Consider the following 15,766-nt stretch of genomic DNA (forward strand, 5'->3'; position numbering starts at 1 on the left):
CTGTTACTAAGAGGCCAGATTGCTTACGAGGCGTTTTGCACATAGTACCTTTCATCTTACCACAGCTGGGAGCAATTCTCTTTATTACGCCCATCATTCAGTGAGTGTACCACACACAGAGGGCTCGCCCTGAGGGCACAGTTACTTAGTTGTGTGAGCAGAGTCAGACCCCAAACTACTTAACTCCGTTTAACAGCATTCTTTCCGATACAGCAAACTGAGTGAACACTCAAGTGTATTCCAAGTGAGCAGAAAGCTATTTTATTATAAACCAAGTAAAACAATGATTTTTCCCCAAAAGGAGTCACATTAACCAGATGTACTTAAAAAGAAAAGATGTATTTAAAAAGAATAACTTGCAAGTTTAAAAACTGTTGATTCCCTTCTAGTGACTCTAAATGTGATCTCTGGTTTTGCTTTAGTGTCAGGCCTCTTATACCTTCTGAGGGTGTGGCATGAGTATAAAACAGATTGATGCTGTCTTCTAATCTTCATTTTCATGGACATAACCAACAGTGAAAGTGTTCCTGTCCAGAAAGAAAATGTTTACCGTGAATTTGACCTTACAGAACACAACACTGAGGGGACTTTCTGATAATCAGAGTGGTGGGACCATGATGGACATCCTTTCACTGATGATATGGTTGATTATAAACTGCAGTATGTTTCACCAACATCTTGTTTCGTTTTAGCATTTGTGCTTCACAGGTGACTTTGGAAAATGGCTACATAGTTTCTACTGGACCATAGGTGTCTCTGTTGGTTAGCTAAATTATAAATTGGATCAGTATTTTTTTTTTCTATTTCAGGCTTCACATTACTACATCTACACAATATCTGTTATATAAATGATGAATCAATGTGTTTTTTGAATGAATAATTGTCTTGAATAGCCCAATGTCTTGTTTTTTTTGCAATATGAGAATTTAATATATATCACAGCCACCGTACAACTTTTGAGCGTTAGAGAATGTTAGATATCATCTGCTTCAGTATTAATAAGCATGTCTCATCTCAAATGCCAATGAAGAAACTGCTGAAAGTTCTATTTTAGAAAAGACTGTAAGTTAAAACCCAGATACATCAGGGAAGAGGGTTATTATTGATTAGTTATGTCTGTCATGGGCATAGCTGTGGGAGCAACAGAATGTGTGCTTTCCATTTGTAAAACGAGATCTAGTCCAACCTGGGATTACGTGTAGTTTTCAAGATAATCTCATAGGAAATTCTCTAAACTCCATTAGAGTGCCTTTTATATGCCATGTACATTTTGTGGTCTGTTTTCTTCTGTATTTTAAGAACTAAGTATCTTTGTTCTCGAGGCGAGATTCGAAAGTGGAGCAACTAAGCAGGCTAGAGTACTTTCAAATAGTTTGGTCATTCTCAGACATAGTCTCATGATACATCTTCTTACTAAAATGCAGCTCAGGGTCTCATTCATTTTATGCTGACTATTATACATTCTTGTCAGAGGCCTAAGGAGGAAGAATAATAGCCTTTGTGGTAAATTGCCTCAACCAAAAAAGGCAACAACCAAAAAGAAATACCTGTTATAGATAAATCACCACCTGGACAGACCAGCAGCCGCTGAGCTGTCTGAAGCATGAGGAGAACACGAGACAGACACACGAGTGCAGACCATTGCACCATCTATCATTAGCTGACATCTCAGTGCCTACAGGTGACATTTGCAACCATCTTGAGAGAAGTGACACGTGCAGCCAGGCCAAAGCTATTAGCACAGCCGTCCTTAGGTTTGGGCGCACTGAGGAGACCTTTCACAGGACAGTGTACATGTGGTCATTCCGATTCCTCAGACATCCTTTTTTTTCCAAAATGAATTATCCTGAGGATGTAAAATGCAGCTGTTGCAGGACAGGTGACAATTCTCAGTTGCTAATATCATATAGAGCATTTAAAAATCCTAACTGTATTTTTGTATTAAAACCGTATTAAATCTCACAGTGGTAGGACTCTGCATTTCCAGCTCTTTTAATTTGTTGGAAAGCGATGGCCTTTACAAAGAATTATATGAATATACAATCTTCACATGTGTAACTCATCAGTAAAATAATGGTGTGAGTCGTTACGTCAATATGTATAGTAAACATCTTGCACAGTGATGTATCCCGTGTACTTTTTAAATAAATATGTCCTCAATGACATCAATGACCTTTGCTCTCTTGTATTTACAGTTTTAGTAATGGCTCATTCTCTGTGTGTTATTGCTTTGGGTCCCTCACAGCCGTGTCCTGTGGAAATCCAGGCACGCCCACCAATGGCATGATCGTCAGTAGCGACGGCATTTTGTTCTCCAGCTCGGTCATCTATGCCTGCTGGGAAGGCTACAGGACGTCGGGGCTGACAACTCGGCACTGCACAGCCAACGGCACCTGGACGGGTACAGCCCCTGACTGCACAGGTCAGTCACTCACCACCGTGTCAGCTCAGGGTGTCCCCAGGACAGCGACGGGCTGAGATACAGAAAGTCATGTCTTACATGTCAATACCTAGATTTGTTAACACCTAGAGAAAAACAGACATACATATGTTTGATGTTCTGACTCCTTTTATTAGGTACTTTTAGATTTTTCTTCACTGTCTCATTTATACAGCTGAAAATACTATGAATGGCCAGTTGGGCCAGACATTGTAAAACCGAGGCCAACAAAAGTCAGCGTTTGTTCTCTCTGTAGACCACTTAGTCTGCAAGGAGGTAGGAAAGGTGTTTTGGTCTCTGACTGCAGCCCGTGTCTCTGTCCTGAACTTTGTGCTGCGGTGACACACAGGCCTCTTTAGGCACTAGAGGAGTATGGCAGCAGCGTCCACACAGGCACCTACCAACAGGATAGAAATAAGCCATTCCACACACACAGCATCCTGACAGCCGGGCAGGAGAACTCTCTGGGGACCGTACCGCTGTAATAATTCATGGATTAATCACTTTGAATTGAGGGGAGTAAGTTGAACAGACGCCATGACTAATTCATTTCATGATAATTTTGCACTTCTCGCATTTTTTGTTTCCCACTCATTAGTGATAAGCTGTGGAGATCCAGGCGCACTGGCCAACGGCATCCAGTTTGGGACCGACTTCACCTTCAATCAGACTGTGAGCTATCAGTGTGCCCCTGGCTATGTCATGGAGCCTGCCACGTCCCCCACTCTCCGCTGTACCAAGGACAGCACGTGGAACCACAGCAAGCCCATCTGCAAAGGTGGGTGGCCCCTCGCCTGGGGTTCATCCGTATATACACAAGTCTATTGAATGACGTTCTGTTTCACTTTGCAAGCATTGACGTAGGGCTGTGTGCTAGGAATTCTTGTGAACTCTAAGTCGCTTCGTTTTCTTACTCCCTTCATCTCGGTTTTCCTGATGTGAACACTGGCTCACAGGGAGCCTTCGTACATGGTTTGGGGGCAGATCAGGAGCTGGAGAGGGCAGGATTCAAAGGACAGTCCTGTAAGGCTGTGCTGCTCCGTCTCGGTGAACATGTCAAGCCCGGCTGCACCTGGGCCAGTGGTGTGTGTGAGGAGCGTGACTGCAGGAAGTTACAGTCAGGTTGGAGGGAGAAGCTGGTCGGCAGAGAACGGCAGGGAACGCAGGCTGCGCCGTGATGTTTTGTGGGATTCGGATGCTGACGGAAGATGTCATGCAAATATGGACACGGAGTGAAAACGTGTCTGACTGTGCTGTCGGACTTTCTGGGAAGAGCAGGGCGGGCTGAGGCCAGCTGGGTGGCTAGAGCAGGCAGAGTAACACGGGAGCGGGGCTGGGTGAACGCTGTACAAGGACGGGTTCACCAGCTCCCAAGAGGCCCGTGCAGGCTTTCTGTGCAGGCCCAGAGCGGGGCAGGAGGGGCCGGGGACAGGTGGGGCTTGGCAGTGTCGGTGAGCGAACATGGAAACGTGCTGCCATACCCATCAGGCCAGCAACAGGGGGGTGCTGTGGGAGGCGCCAGCTGGGACCCAGGAGGCCTTGCTGGGCGCGGTGCCATGTCCAGTGGGTCTCGTGTCAACACAGCCTGTTTGAGGGCTGACGACACCCCAGCTCGCCGTGCGGCTCCGTCTGAGAAGAGTGTGCTCTGGAACCTCGCGTTCACCCCCCACTAGAGAGAGGACCACAGGGCCTTCTGTTCCTGCTGTCCCGGTCACGACTACTGTACCTGCCCCGCAGCGGGCGTTAACTGGACACTTGATGAAACACTGTTGTGTGGGGAGCGGCTGCTCACATGAGCATGTTGACGCCAACTCAATCAAGTGGCCTGGCCCCTGGGACTTGTCTCTCCTCTCTCTAATATCCACTGTGTTAATAATGAATAACCCACCCCGTGGCCAGCCAGGGCCTCCCAGATGAGACCGCTTACTGTCCCCCTGATGTTTCCCTCCCAGTCACCCTCCACATCCCCTCTGCTGACCACCTCATCGCTTTGCCCACCTGGGGCCTTTTCACGTCCCATTCCCTCCATCTAGAGCAATCCCCCCAGCCCTCACCTACGGATTCTAAGAAGTAGCTATTGAAAAAACAGAGAGATGGGTAGCAGGTTGAATGGCCAGAGCAGGGCCCCCTTCCAGTGCCAGGTGTGCATGTGTGACTGTGTGTTTTGTCACATGAGCTCATAGGAAATCCCAGGAAGCTCCTGGATCTTCAAGGAAGACTTTTCCATAGCGGCCCCACCCCATGCGTCTTAGCGTGATGCCCATGGGGGCAAGAGACAGGTGAGGCTGCACTGTGCCTGGCCCGCCGGCCCTGAGAGTCGGCTTCCTGCCCGCCGGCCCCACACAAAATACACACCAGGCCCTAAGACTGACATAAAACACGCAAGTGGTGTGGTACAGAATCTTCTTGAACCATTCAAGCATTTGTTTTTTAAATTACTCAGCAAATGGACCAAGAGTCTATGTCTTTTGGAAATTATATACTATATTTAAATACGGAGAAATTACAGATAGCAAGACAAGTCCTTACCATGTATATGTGTGTATCTGAGGTCGTACTGAGGCCACGGGACCAGGCACTGGTTTGCTTTGTGCTTGGCAGCAATGACAGGAGAGAATGGATGGAGGACTTCCCCCCGTGGCCCTGTACGTGTGAAGAAGGTCACATTCCATCCCACTTTCTTTTACAGTGTGACATGTTGTGACTGGTTAGCGTTTATGTACTCGGTGTCCGTTAATGAAGAAACATTAGGCAAAAGTGTTAGTATGTTGATTTAGTGTCTTCCTCAATCATTATTTTACTAAAGAGAATGGCCCTAGTAAATGCCATTGTGGTTCGGGTGAGATGGAAGCTGGCTCACTTGAGCATCGTGGTTGTGGGGAAGCTCTAGAACGTTCCGTCTCGTTTGCTCTCTGGGCAGCTGTCCTGTGCAGTCGGCCTCCTCACGTGCACAACGGCAGAGTGGAGGGAGCAGATTTCCGCTGGGGCGCCAGCGTCAGCTACAGCTGTGTGGACGGCTACCAGCTCTCTCAGCCCGCCATCCTGTCCTGCGAGGGGCCTGGGCTGTGGAAGGGGGACGTGCCCCAGTGCCTGCGTAAGTCCTCCCTACCGCATGTTCCTCGGGTCCCGCTGGCAGCGGCACCAACGTGAGTGGCCTCGGGCTACAATTTGAGGGAAAGAGCCAGTGTCACTTACGGCCATGTTACAATGTGTAAAATGCCCAATTTGAGATGGCACTGCCCAACGGCAGAGTCTGTCCTTTCTGCCACTTCTTAGTTTAAGAGTTCTGCCTGGACACTAACCAGAATTAGGTCAGCGAGGCCGTTAGGCTCACCTGGCCCTGGGCCTGAGCTGCTGACGTCTCTGTGGTTCCCTTTAGCCGTGTTCTGTGGAGACCCCGGCACCCCTGCGGACGGCCATCTCAGTGGCCAAAGTTTCACCTACAGATCTGAAGTCTCCTTCCAGTGCAAACCTCCCTTCATACTGGTGGGATCTTCGAGAAGAACCTGCCAAGCTGACGGCACGTGGAGCGGCATACAGCCCACCTGCATCGGTAATCACGGCAGGGCAGCTGGGGGCACCTGGGATGAGGACACTTCACCCTAACACAGACCACTGGGGTCACAGACAGTGTTCTTGTAGGTTACTCTGTATTAAGTGCCGCTCAGTGAGCACATGTGCCACCTCTTAAATGGTGCGAGTTGGAAGGTCAAGTTGAACATCTGCTCAAATGGCCCCAAGACTTTGTTTTCTTCCCTCAGTGTTGGCTTCTCCTGTGGTTCTGACAGCTGCATTCTCTAGGGGAAAGGCAACTTTGCTGGAGATGTCATTACTGCCGTTCTCCGAAACAGCCTCCCCCAGAAAGACAGCCAAGCCAGTGCCTCATTGCCCACCCCCCTCCAACACCGTCTCACTCACTAGTGGAGTCCCCATGGAACCGGCTGTGCTGATAGCCTTGTAGAAAGTCACATCAAGCACTCATGCTCTCATAACCTTAGAGCGCGGGAGTGAAACACAAGTAGGAAGAGACTTTCTACATGACCATGACACCAGCCCCTCATTTTTTAGATTAAATCTCCATCTTCTAGAGAGGGTTCCAATAGAAGTTCTATATGTCAGCAGCTTTAACAGCACAGGAACCAGAGCCCTGAATTCTCCATTCGCAGTGATCTGACTTCTGTGCTTTGGACTAAAATGTCCTGGCCCCGTTGGCTTCTTCACCCAGCAGAGCTGAGCAGGAGGGTGGGCGTTCTGCGTGTGTGTAGCAAACACAAATCATTTATAGAATCGGTTGTTTTCTAAGAAACTGGGTGACACCTACTTAAAAATAAAGACACTGTTGAAAATAATTTCATCGAAGCGTGGCCTTTTTCTAATGATAGAAATGTTCACTGCCATTTGATTTAAATTTGTGCTATGTGGTAGCTATCTCTACACTAAAAACATTTGTCTCCTCCTTCCCGCATTAGGTTAGTTTCTCTTGAAAATAATTTATTTTAAGTTATGTATTTTGTTTTCCCACAGCAGCTGAGGAGAATTAAATAATAAAGCCGCAGTGCTTCTTGATAATTCAAGTCCTATATTTGGGGGCAACATATCTCTGTTGTTCTACTATACTTCAATTCTGAAGCATTAAATATACTTCCTCAGTTTCGAGGACAATTAATTCAAGAAAGTTGAACAATGTAATGTGTGACCAAAGGAGATGGTCATTAATTGAATCCTTAAGAAAACCAAAGGATCACAGATGATTATTGAAGCTAGCCTATTATTAATCAACCAACATAAGACGTCAGTAGAGAAAAATTAAACCAGAGAATGGAAAGACAGAAAATGGTATACTCTTATACAGCCATTTAGAACGTGATACACCCCTAAAGATTAATATCTAAAGGAGATTTCCGAAAAGAAGATGAAAATAACAATTTACTTTAAATTTTAACTTGCATGCAAAGCATCTTGCACATTTGTCAAAATACAATTTTCTCAGTTATGAAGAGCTTTTAGTAAAAATGTTAAAATCGCTGTAATAACCATATCTGGTGCTTTTTTTTTTTAAATTGTGACTTTCAGATCCTGCTCATAACACCTGCCCCGACCCTGGCACTCCACCCTTTGGAATACAAAACAGCTCAAGAGGATATGAGGTATTTCATTTTTATTGGATTACATTTTTTCCTGTAAGTATAAAATATAATTGATCCTTAAACATATGTGAATATTTTTATGTGCCGTGTCAGACTCATGTCATAGTTGCCCCAAGGAAATTCATTCAGGGAGGATTTCTGCAAGGTGTTTTCACTGTCAAAACTGAGGTGATTGTAGTATCTTAACTCACATGGAGTAATTGCTATGTTAATTGCTACATGACGGCATGCATAATTTTGATTTTTTTTTTTTTTGTCTAATGAACTGCCATGGCAATTCTCAAATTGGGGTGACTTGCCACTGAATAGCTATACATAAAAAGACCCCATTTAGTGACGTGATATCATGGGCAAATAAATTAAATTCCAGAGACAAAAACAGAAGAGGAAAATACATTCAAGGCTCTCAGACTAAGATTACTTTGTGATACCTCTTCTCCGTACGATCTCTTAAAATTATATGAATTATTAGCATACTCAGTATCGCTTTTGAATATTCATTTGACTTTTTAAAATAAAAGTCATTACATTAATGCTTCAGGAAATAATGGAGGAATCACTAAAAACAGAAGGTAATGAAGCTTGAAATAAACTGTTTCAACCATCTCAAGTACCCAGCTGGCTGCAGAGCTGCCTGATTGAAGGGCTTTGGAAGCCAGTTCAATGTGTGCACCGCCCAAGCTAGAGACCATTCATTTAGAATAAAAGCCTTTTCTTCAGCCACTTCTCCCTGTCTCTCCTGACACCTAAAATATTCACGTCTGATTGGCTGTGACACACACTGGCTGCCTCCTGACGGCATTCTGACTCGGCACAGGAAATTCTCAGAGGTCCCCGGTAGGTTCAATTGAGCACATTCTATGTAAGGTCTCAAAGATGGCTGTGAGCCTCAGGGACACGCTTTCTGGCATGTGGCTAGGTAATAAGACCCAATAGATAGGAATACTGGGAAACGCTCAGTGGTTATTGCTCTCACTAGACTCACTGTGGAAAATCCAAGTTTTGATTCACACTGTTTCCAGCGATTTGTAAGTTGCCGGCATTCAGCCCCGGAGAGTGTGTGCGCTGCGGTCAGCATTCCTTGAGTGTCCTGAGCTAATAGGCATGCATGGATCCCTCACTCCACTATGACAGCGTAAAGTGACCCTCACAAGTCGTAGGTTGTGGCCAGAGCAAGGTTTACTAAGAATTTAAAGACACAGACACCATCTTTTAAAGAGATGTCTGTGAGCTTCAGAGAACTGACTACAAAGACTCGTGCATCAGGGCACACTGAGGTTTTGAGTATAACAGATTAGATTCATGTTGTTTTCTTCAGCTCTCTTGCTGAAATATTGCTTACTAAAGTGAGCCATGTCAGTCTGGGGACCTTTTCATGTCCTACGGTGTTAACTGTGCCTTAGCTGACCAGCTCCCCATTTTTTGCCAGCCATGTCCCATAAACTGCTGCTTGGTTTCTGATAATCCATCGCAAGTGGCCAGATACTGTTCGTGAAAGGACGTGGTATTTTCTTCTGCCAGTAAACGCAGAAGGCTCTCCATCAGCTTGGGGCTGGTCAGTACCACCCGTGTGTTTGCCAGAAAATCTGAGTGGGCTCACGGACCAGCCCACAGGGAAGTCTGATGGGGCCGTCCCTCAGAGGGAGGGGGCATGTCGAGTTGATCCTTTTCCATCTTTGAGTCTCAGACCACTTATTCATTGGAAGTTTACACAAATATGATTTTTTAAAAAATAATAAAGCCCTACTTCTTGAGGTGTCAGTGCTGAGAAGCACCTTTTGTTTCTTTTTCTGATATTTCCCGGAATTGTTCAGTGTAGCAACGTGTTACTCATAGTTATTCTAACCAGAATCCCCATGAGGGACATGTGGCCTGACCCCGACGGGAAACACCTCCAGAGGAGTTAAGAATCTTAGACTAAGGATTTCCAGTTCTCAGCGCAGCACCACACGGGGCTGCGTCAGGATGAGCGCCTCAGGAAACAGCGTGGCCCCCGCAACATGCGGAGCCGCCCCCAGGCCCAGAGCGCTGCTTTGAGTCGATTTTGTGTCCTTCCCATCACCCAGGCCCTAGGCTCGTGTTCCTGATCTAGGTGACCACAGAGGTCTCTGGTACTCTGCACAGGTGACCGGAGCTCATCTCTAAAAACATGCTTACTGACCCCCTCGGCACCCCCACAGGTGCTTCCAGGCACGTTGGGAAAATCGATAAACACGCAGGCACTGCTGGTGCACTGGAATGAGTGAGGTTGGGGAAACGCAGAAAGGCATGTGTGCCGCCTTCTTGGACGGTGGGGAAAGTGTGCGGAGGGAGTGAAACTCAGCGGAGCACTGGGCATGAGATGGGCAGCTTGGCGGAGGTCTGCGGGGAAGAGGTCCCAGTGCTCAGGTAGCCTGAGTCGTGGGGATATGGAAACGGCAGAGGACAGGTTGCGTTTGGAAGGGTTCCGTGGTAGCGCAGGAGTTGGCCAGTTCCCAGAACCTTAACGAAAGTAATTTGCTAATCAACACCCATTGCTTAAATTAGGAGAAGCGGGGGGAGAAGTGGGAAAGGAGAAGAAATCATTACAAACTAAAGAGAGTAAGGCTGAAATGAGAGAAGAGGACCCTCTCTTTACCTGACCGGGCTGCCCTGATGACCGCAGTTCCCTGAACCAGAGGTCCCACGTGCGCCCTGGGCAGGTGCGTAGTGCGGGGCGCCTGGCACAGGTCAGATGTGCGTGTTGGTGCAAAGGGCCCTGACAGTGACGTGGGACGCAGGGCGAGGTCTCGGCGCCTCCTGCACAGGCATGCCCCCAACTTGCCTCCTTCTGAGCTCACCTGCCTTCCTCTCCAGGTTGGGAGCGCCGTGTACTTCAGGTGCAGGAAAGGCTACCACGTCCAGGGCTCTACCACGCGGACCTGCCTCGCGAATTTAACGTGGAGCGGGATCCAGACCGAGTGTATCCGTAAGTGTGACTTCCTCCACCGTGCTTGGTCAGCAACAACCTATCCATTCTCCAAGGTCCGGCAGGTTTACCTCCAAAGGAAATGACGAGGAACTGTCTTATTTTTGTTTGTTTCATGGTTTTTAAATTCCTAGAACCGGTGCTTCTGGAAGTTTGATTCCCTAAAACCAGCAGCGTCAGCATCTCCCAGGAGTTGGGTAGAATGCGAATTCTCAAACCCCTGCCCCGCTGAACCGAAAACCCCAGGGGCACAGGAGGGGCAGGGGCTGTTGTTTCCTGGGGCCTCCAGGTGACCCCAGGCACGCTCAAGTGTGAGAAGGGCCCTAAAGCAAAGATAATGGATGACACGAGAGTCAGGGTCCACAGAGGGAAAACTCGCTAGTGACCGCCCCAGTGCCAGCGTGTTCACACCAGATCACTAAAGACGGGGTGACATGGGGCACAGCCTACGTCAGAGTACTAAGAGAAATGCTTAAAATGAGGTTTTTGAAGTCTATAGCAATTGATTATTCAAGTAGTTCCTTAGGAGCTAACTTTATTTTGTGACTTAATCATGAGAATTAGAAGAAATGTTGGATGATTAGTCAATTTTTCATCCTCTATCAATTTCAAATCTTACTCTCACTATGGGAAACATAAAAACAGTAGAATGGAATGAAAAATTATTTTAATAATATATAAGATGTGATCTTTTGTGTATTGATCAGTATTATGAGGTATATACTTATTTCAAAACTATCATGTATTTCTACTGAAATTATGTGTCATATTACGTACACATACACACATATCTATATATACATGCATGCGTGCACATGTGTGCACATGCACAGCTTGCTAATATCAGGTCTTCATTATGTTGAAAGTTGGCTGAAATACAACATATTATGATACTTAAAGTGATTGCATTCACAATTTTAATATTGTAAACTTATTTTATAATAACCTGCCAAATCCTTTACTTGACACACGTATGTGAGCTTTATAAAGAATGAGAAGTTATTTGAGATCTAAACATTACAATCTTATTTACTCCTAAATGATATTCTTAAAGGAAATAAGAATCTATAATTCAATTACTAAACATACATCAAATTTTTATCAAAATGAATTATTCATTTAACAGAACAGTAAATTTGCTAGTTGCCATCAGAGAAAAATCAAGGCACATTTCTAAATATGTGTCACTATGTATGTGTTTATTTTATAGGACTGGTCTTTTAAGGAAATTTAACGTATTGTTTAACTTAATAATATATCAGAAGTAATCCATTTATTTCAAAGCTATGGTTTCTATTCTAAATTTCTACACATCATTAATCATACATACACATATATGTCTATATATGAGTATATGAACAGAGGAAGAGGTGGGGGGAGCTGACAGATACCGGCCTGCATTATGTTGAAAGTTGCAGAGGCTGGAATATTGGAGGTATTTAAATCTATTGTATTCACAATTTTAAATTGTAAAGTAACTTTATAGCCATTTCCAAATTTTTGCCACAGTTCTTTAGACACATATGTTAAGTTTCTAATGAACAAAGTTTCAGTGTTTCCTACTGGAATAAATACCATTTCAGCTCACGCCTGTAGACAACCAGAAACGCCAGCCCATGCGGACGTGAGAGCAATCGACCTTCCTGCCTTTGGTTACACCTTGGTGTATACCTGCCATCCTGGATTCTTCCTGGCGGGTGGATCCGAGCACAGGACGTGTAAAGCAGATATGAAATGGACAGGAAAATCACCTGTCTGTAAAAGTAAGTCACTGACAGGCACTGGAAATACAGTCCCGCAGAGCAGAGATGAACACAGTTGCCCACCAGGCTAGTTGGCAGCTTGAAGAGCCATAAGTCAGTAGCTTCATGGAAGTGATGTCAGTCACCCCACTCGCTCTGTGCTCAGTGTGTGTGAGCGCGTGTGCGAATGCGTGTGCAGTAAGTGTTGGATCCAGTGGAGGCACTGGCTAAGGAGATACATAGATTTGATTATTTGCTAGTCATTTTCAGCCAAGGAGAAACGCTCTTTGGTTGAAGAAAAGCATTATGAGTAAAAAGAAAAATAACATTCAATATATTTTTGGAAAATGCATTTTTAATGAAAACGGGCAAATATCACCAAGTATCAGTACATATTAAATTAAACCCTGTTGTTTTTAAAACCACAAGCTGTTTGGTGGTGGAATAGGTTTATGTGTTCCTGCCGTTGGTTCTACTTTTTAGAATTACAAAAACAATTAACAAGGAAACAATGCATTAATTACTCACAAATTAGTGTATTTACAAATGAGAGTAATAACCCTGAGTTTTTTATGATAGCTCACCATTCAGGTTCCCACCAACAGGGATTACATACAAACTGAGTACTAACCACCATACGTAACGATTATGGAGTGTGATAAAATGCACGACTTTAGTTTTATTTTCCTGGACCTTACAATGTATAGTTCTCAAGGCAGGACTTCTTAAGACACATTTCCTTTGCCCTTCTCTCAGAAATAGAAGTAAACAGCATTTTTTAAAAAGGGTAATTTATAGTTTGATACAAACCTAGAAAAGCTAAGAGATGATGAGTTAAATCTAACTTGATAGACCAAACTAAACATTCTGCAAGGGAAATAATTTGGTGTTATCCAGTATTAATTTGTACGTTCATTGATGTGCCTGGGACTTAGAGAATGAAGAGGACTAGGAGATCCTAGTTATTCTTATCATTTGGGGCAGCATATCACAAAGCAGAGTCAGAAAATGGACAAAATCACCCTCCTTTGCAAGGCTCTCTGTTGTAGCACACGAAATGGAAATACACACATTAGAGCCGCACCAACTGTCTCTGTGACACTCACTTTTCCCATAGACACAACGGATATTCTCTGTGAACACATGGGTTGACATGGCGATGTCTGAGATATTCATGTTTTGTACATTCAAGAAATCTGGAGAAAGCAAAGTGCTTTCAATTTGACATTTTTTTTCAAACTTCTTCAAAAAGAAATGTTTTTGAAAATGATAATTTGTCTTTTTACTTGTAGGTAAAGGAGTGAGAGAAGTTAATGAAACAGTTACTAAAACTCCAGGTTTGTATACCAGAACAGTTACAGATTTAAATCAAATACAGTGATTTGTTCTCTGCTATACCCTGTACGGTGACAAGAATTTTGACCTGCAGATTTCTGATTCCGTTAGTCCATGAACAAGTGACTATTTCAATTAATGAAAACACCAAGCCTATGTGGAATTCTCTCTCTTCCATGACAGTGGTTTGTTTACGGAATAACAATGTTCCAAAGGAAAACCTTGGGTGTCATCACACACTGTTTCATTCAAAGTTGCCTCCGACATTTTGCAGGCAGAAGGACACATACAATATTGATGACAGAATGTGATATAATGGAGAGCCTTATAAAGAAGGTGTGACTGCTTCCTCTCACTGAGGAATCGAGAGTGAACGAGGCATTGTGGCAGTGTGCTGTTACGTGAGCAGATCAAACGTGGAGCTCCATTTTTTCCCAAGTGTCTCCATCATTCAGGCATCTCCTGCCTCCGAACATGTGAATTGCCGCTGTCTGTTGCACGTGGTACCTTGTGAAATGCATGACCTAGCACAACAGTGCAGTCCTGGCCCGAAGGAAGGAGCCCGTTACTCCAGAGCATCGCACCTGCCATATGTGTGTTGTAGATTTAAACAATATTTAAATAAGACAGCATGTGCCCAAAGTATGTTAAGGCAAGCTTTTCTGTTTTTGCTAAAAATAGAAAAGCTTTGTAAATATATAAGGCCGCGTTCCTAGAGCTTCTTTTATTCACGTTTTAACACTGGTTTCTTAGACAAAAACTCCATTCTGGAATCAAAGGTGGAAAATGCAAAGAGTCTGTGAGATGCTCTTGTTAAGTCACATGCCGTGTCACATGTTTAATTCTTAGAGGAGGCAAAAAGTCACATGATTAAAGGTATTTCTCCAGTGTACACCATGAAGTGTAAAAACTACTTTTCTTTTAACTCTTCCTGGACTATTCTATCCAGATGTTATTTGTAAATCAAATCCAGAAATCAATACTCTTCACCCAGGCAACACTGTGTTCAGTGGAAGGAAACACAGTGGTGGTGGTGGTTTGTTTGTTTTTGTTCTCTTCTTTTTTGTTTAAGACACTGAAATATCCGCATTTCTTTTTTGCGGGTGCATGGGTTATCCCCACTATACCTGCTGTCCTTCTCACTGAAGGGAAGTGTTAATTTCATGTGGTTCTTTGTCAAGGGGACCCTCTGACACACCTCACTTTGGTTGTTGCCTTACGCTGCAAATTACCGGTAACAAGTCAGGTGACAAGGACCCACAACGGTCATCTCACCACATTACCGTGGGTCACATTTGAATACAAAGAAGCCACTTCTCGGCCCCCCGGCTCTGGCGTACCAATGGTAACTTGAGTGAATGGCTGGAATAAGTACAAGAAAAGCTTGGGCTGAGTGTATCAATTCTAATTAGGGGAACAATCTTATATAAATGATATCATTTTAAAGACTATTAATTTTTAAATGAGTCATCTGGGGCTTGCTGATTAAAGCAGGGCCTCTGCGATGCTGCTGATAGACCGCAGAGTGTTTCCAAGTCAGTTACCAAGAAGCAAGCGCGTTAGATGCCTCTGTTGGTATCTCCAGGTTGATCTTATTAACTTTTAAAAATTATTATTGTTGGAAAGTCGGGTCCATGCACAGCCATGGGAAGCGATGACATCCTGTGCTTGTGTAACTGTGACTAGGATGAGTTTCACAGAGTTAGCCTGTCTGACGGCAGGAAAGGCCCACGGACGATGGCAGAGAAGCAAAAGCACAGGCTTAGTCTTCGTGTCCTCATCGTTTGTTGCCAGAAGCGGGTTTGCTAAAAAGTACTTTTAGGGAGACATGCACTTTCCTCTGTGTGCCAAGTCAGACCGTGTTCTGACCAACCGTCCTTGCAGCGTAGGCCCTTCCTGAGGCAACAAGCAGAGAGAAACAGTGTAAATCCTGATGCAGCTGCCAACTTTACACTAGGATTGCGAAACTGGCAGGATTTCAGACCCATTTGTTAGCAGAAATGTGAAAAAAGTTTAATTTTTTCATAACCAGTGAAAACAAGAGGGAATACCTCAAAAATCTTTGCAAGTACTTTCGTCCCAGATGAATTTTAATGTTTTCAAAGATGTCTAGTTTTTCATTTTTGAAATATATATAATGATACTTAATATAACT

The 15,766-nt window shown here is 44.4% G+C and overlaps 1 protein-coding gene across 4 annotated transcripts in view; it reads left to right on the forward strand.

The window, feature by feature from the left end:
* The window catches only part of CSMD1 (CUB and Sushi multiple domains 1), a 1,600,646-nt gene that overhangs the window by 1,566,999 nt on the left and 17,881 nt on the right, over positions 1–15,766 (forward strand). For 3 of the 4 annotated variants that reach the window (XM_081046432.1, XM_081046429.1, XM_081046431.1), the window contains 8 exons: positions 2,246–2,422; positions 3,039–3,218; positions 5,361–5,534; positions 5,820–5,993; positions 7,514–7,587; positions 10,423–10,534; positions 12,118–12,297; positions 13,569–13,613. In XM_081046432.1, the coding sequence (XP_080902558.1) occupies positions 2,246–2,422; positions 3,039–3,218; positions 5,361–5,534; positions 5,820–5,993; positions 7,514–7,587; positions 10,423–10,534; positions 12,118–12,297; positions 13,569–13,613 (1,116 nt within the window). The remainder of the gene's footprint in view (positions 1–2,245; positions 2,423–3,038; positions 3,219–5,360; positions 5,535–5,819; positions 5,994–7,513; positions 7,588–10,422; positions 10,535–12,117; positions 12,298–13,568; positions 13,614–15,766) is intronic. The other variant, XM_081046430.1, reaches the window with a different exon arrangement.

This window comes from Rhinolophus hipposideros (assembly GCF_964194185.1).
Source record: "Rhinolophus hipposideros genome assembly, chromosome: 4".
Lineage (NCBI taxonomy): Eukaryota > Metazoa > Chordata > Mammalia > Chiroptera > Rhinolophidae > Rhinolophus > Rhinolophus hipposideros.